At 36.3% G+C, this 1,884-nt stretch overlaps 1 protein-coding gene across 1 annotated transcript; it reads left to right on the plus strand.

Moving 5' to 3' along the window:
* The first annotated feature begins 418 nt into the window (after window positions 1-418).
* On the plus strand, window positions 419-1,378 carry LOC120618046 (olfactory receptor 4K2-like). The gene has a single exon (XM_039881909.1). The coding sequence runs from the start codon at window positions 419-421 to the stop codon at window positions 1,376-1,378; it is 960 nt and encodes a 319-aa protein (XP_039737843.1).
* Window positions 1,379-1,884: the final 506 nt, after the last annotated feature.

Here is a 1,884-nt window from a genome sequence, read left to right on the forward strand (position 1 = left end):
ACAGAAAGCTTTGAGATTTCAACCCTTATTTAAATTTTTATTTACCTCATTTATTAAGTAGAGCGCACTACCTTAGTATTATCTTCCTCTATAAATATGGATTATGTAACTCCTTAGTCAGTATTTAGAACAGAAAAATTGCTTTATGGGTATGTGATGAATATAACCTAACAAGTACTAATGCTAGTCAAAATCAAGAAGTCGTCCAATTGAAGTGATTTCTGACAGCAATTGATAAATGCTTCCAAAAAGAAGAATCCTCACTGACATAGTTATTAGTTAGATTTTAGGTAATCAATGTTGTAGTAAATTATTAACTGATATCATAACTCTTTCATATGTAATTGTAAAAGTATCACATTTTCTAGCTCTGTCATTTTGTTCCATTTTGTCATTTTAGAGCAGAGTCTGCAAATTAATGGAGGGGTTCAACCATTCAAGAGTGTCTGAATTTGTGTTACTTGGACTTACTGATTCTCCTGAGCTCCAGATTTTCTTCTTTGCAATGTTTTTTATTTTCTATTTAATGACCATGTTGGGCAACTGCCTGATTTTGCTAACTGTTATGTCCACCCCACACCTTCACTCCCCCATGTACTTCCTGCTCAGCAATCTGTCTATCATTGACATGTGCCTGTCCTCCTTTGCCACCCCAAAGATGATCATGGACTTCTTTACTCAGTGCAAGACCATCTCCTTTGAGGGATGCATCTCTCAGATCTTCTTTTTGCACCTCTTCACTGGGACTGAGATTGTGCTGCTGATTTCCATGTCTTTTGACAGGTACATTGCCATATGCAAACCTCTTCATTATTCAACAATTATGAGCCAAAGAGTATGCGTCGGGCTTGTGGTAAGTTCTTGGACGGTGGGCTTCCTGCATACAATTAGCCAGTTAGCTTTTACTCTCTCTTTACCCTTCTGTGGTCCCAATGTTGTAGATAGTTTCTTCTGTGACCTTCCTTTGGTCATTCAGCTGGCTTGTATAGATATATATGTTCTTGGGATCTTCATGATCTCAACTAGTGGTGTGATCGCTCTTGTAAGTTTTCTGCTTTTGCTTACTTCCTACATCATTGTTCTTGTTACTATCAAGGACCACTCCTCTACAGGATCTTCTAAGGCTTTTTCTACCTGCACTGCACATTTCATTGTTGTGTTAATGTTCTTTGGGCCCTGCATCTTTATCTATGTGTGGCCTTTCACAAACTTCCTGGTGGACAAAGTTCTCTCTGTATTCTATACCATCTTCACCCCATTTCTGAATCCACTTGTCTATACTTTGAGAAACCAGGAAGTGAAGACAGCTGTGATGAAGAAACTAAGTAAACAATATTTAAGTCTTGGGAAAACTACTCTGAGATATCCAATGCAATGAACAGAGATCTCTCCTCTGAGATTTAGTATCATCAGTTTTGTTCTCAGAGCAACAAAAAATTAAACTTAGAATCTGCCTTTTGAGTTATTTAGTGTAAATTCATGAAAATAAAAAGCCAGGATTGAGAGATATGAAAGATCATGCCTAAAAGTTAGTGCAGTGTTTGCAATCCTTTTGAGATTACTATTCCATTTGAAAATTTGTTTTAATCTATAGACGATTTTCATAGAAAAATACACATATCGTCAAAATTGTGAACATAAACTCAGGGCCTCATAAACTCCAGAATCCTATAAACATACTTTAGATTAAGACTACTTAGAGACGCTCAAGATAAAATATTTGCTTGTCTTCTAACCCAGAACATTCCCACTCAGCTGCACAGCCTTGTGGTACTCTGAAGGTATCCACTTGTAGAACTTTAATTAAGAATGTTGGGCATAACAATTTTTTCTCATAGCAATAGAATATTTTAATGGAAAATTTGATATTGTGAAGAGATTCTT

This window comes from Pteropus medius, unplaced genomic scaffold (assembly GCF_902729225.1).
Source record: "Pteropus medius unplaced genomic scaffold, Ma_sr-lr_union100, whole genome shotgun sequence".
NCBI lineage: Eukaryota > Metazoa > Chordata > Mammalia > Chiroptera > Pteropodidae > Pteropus > Pteropus medius.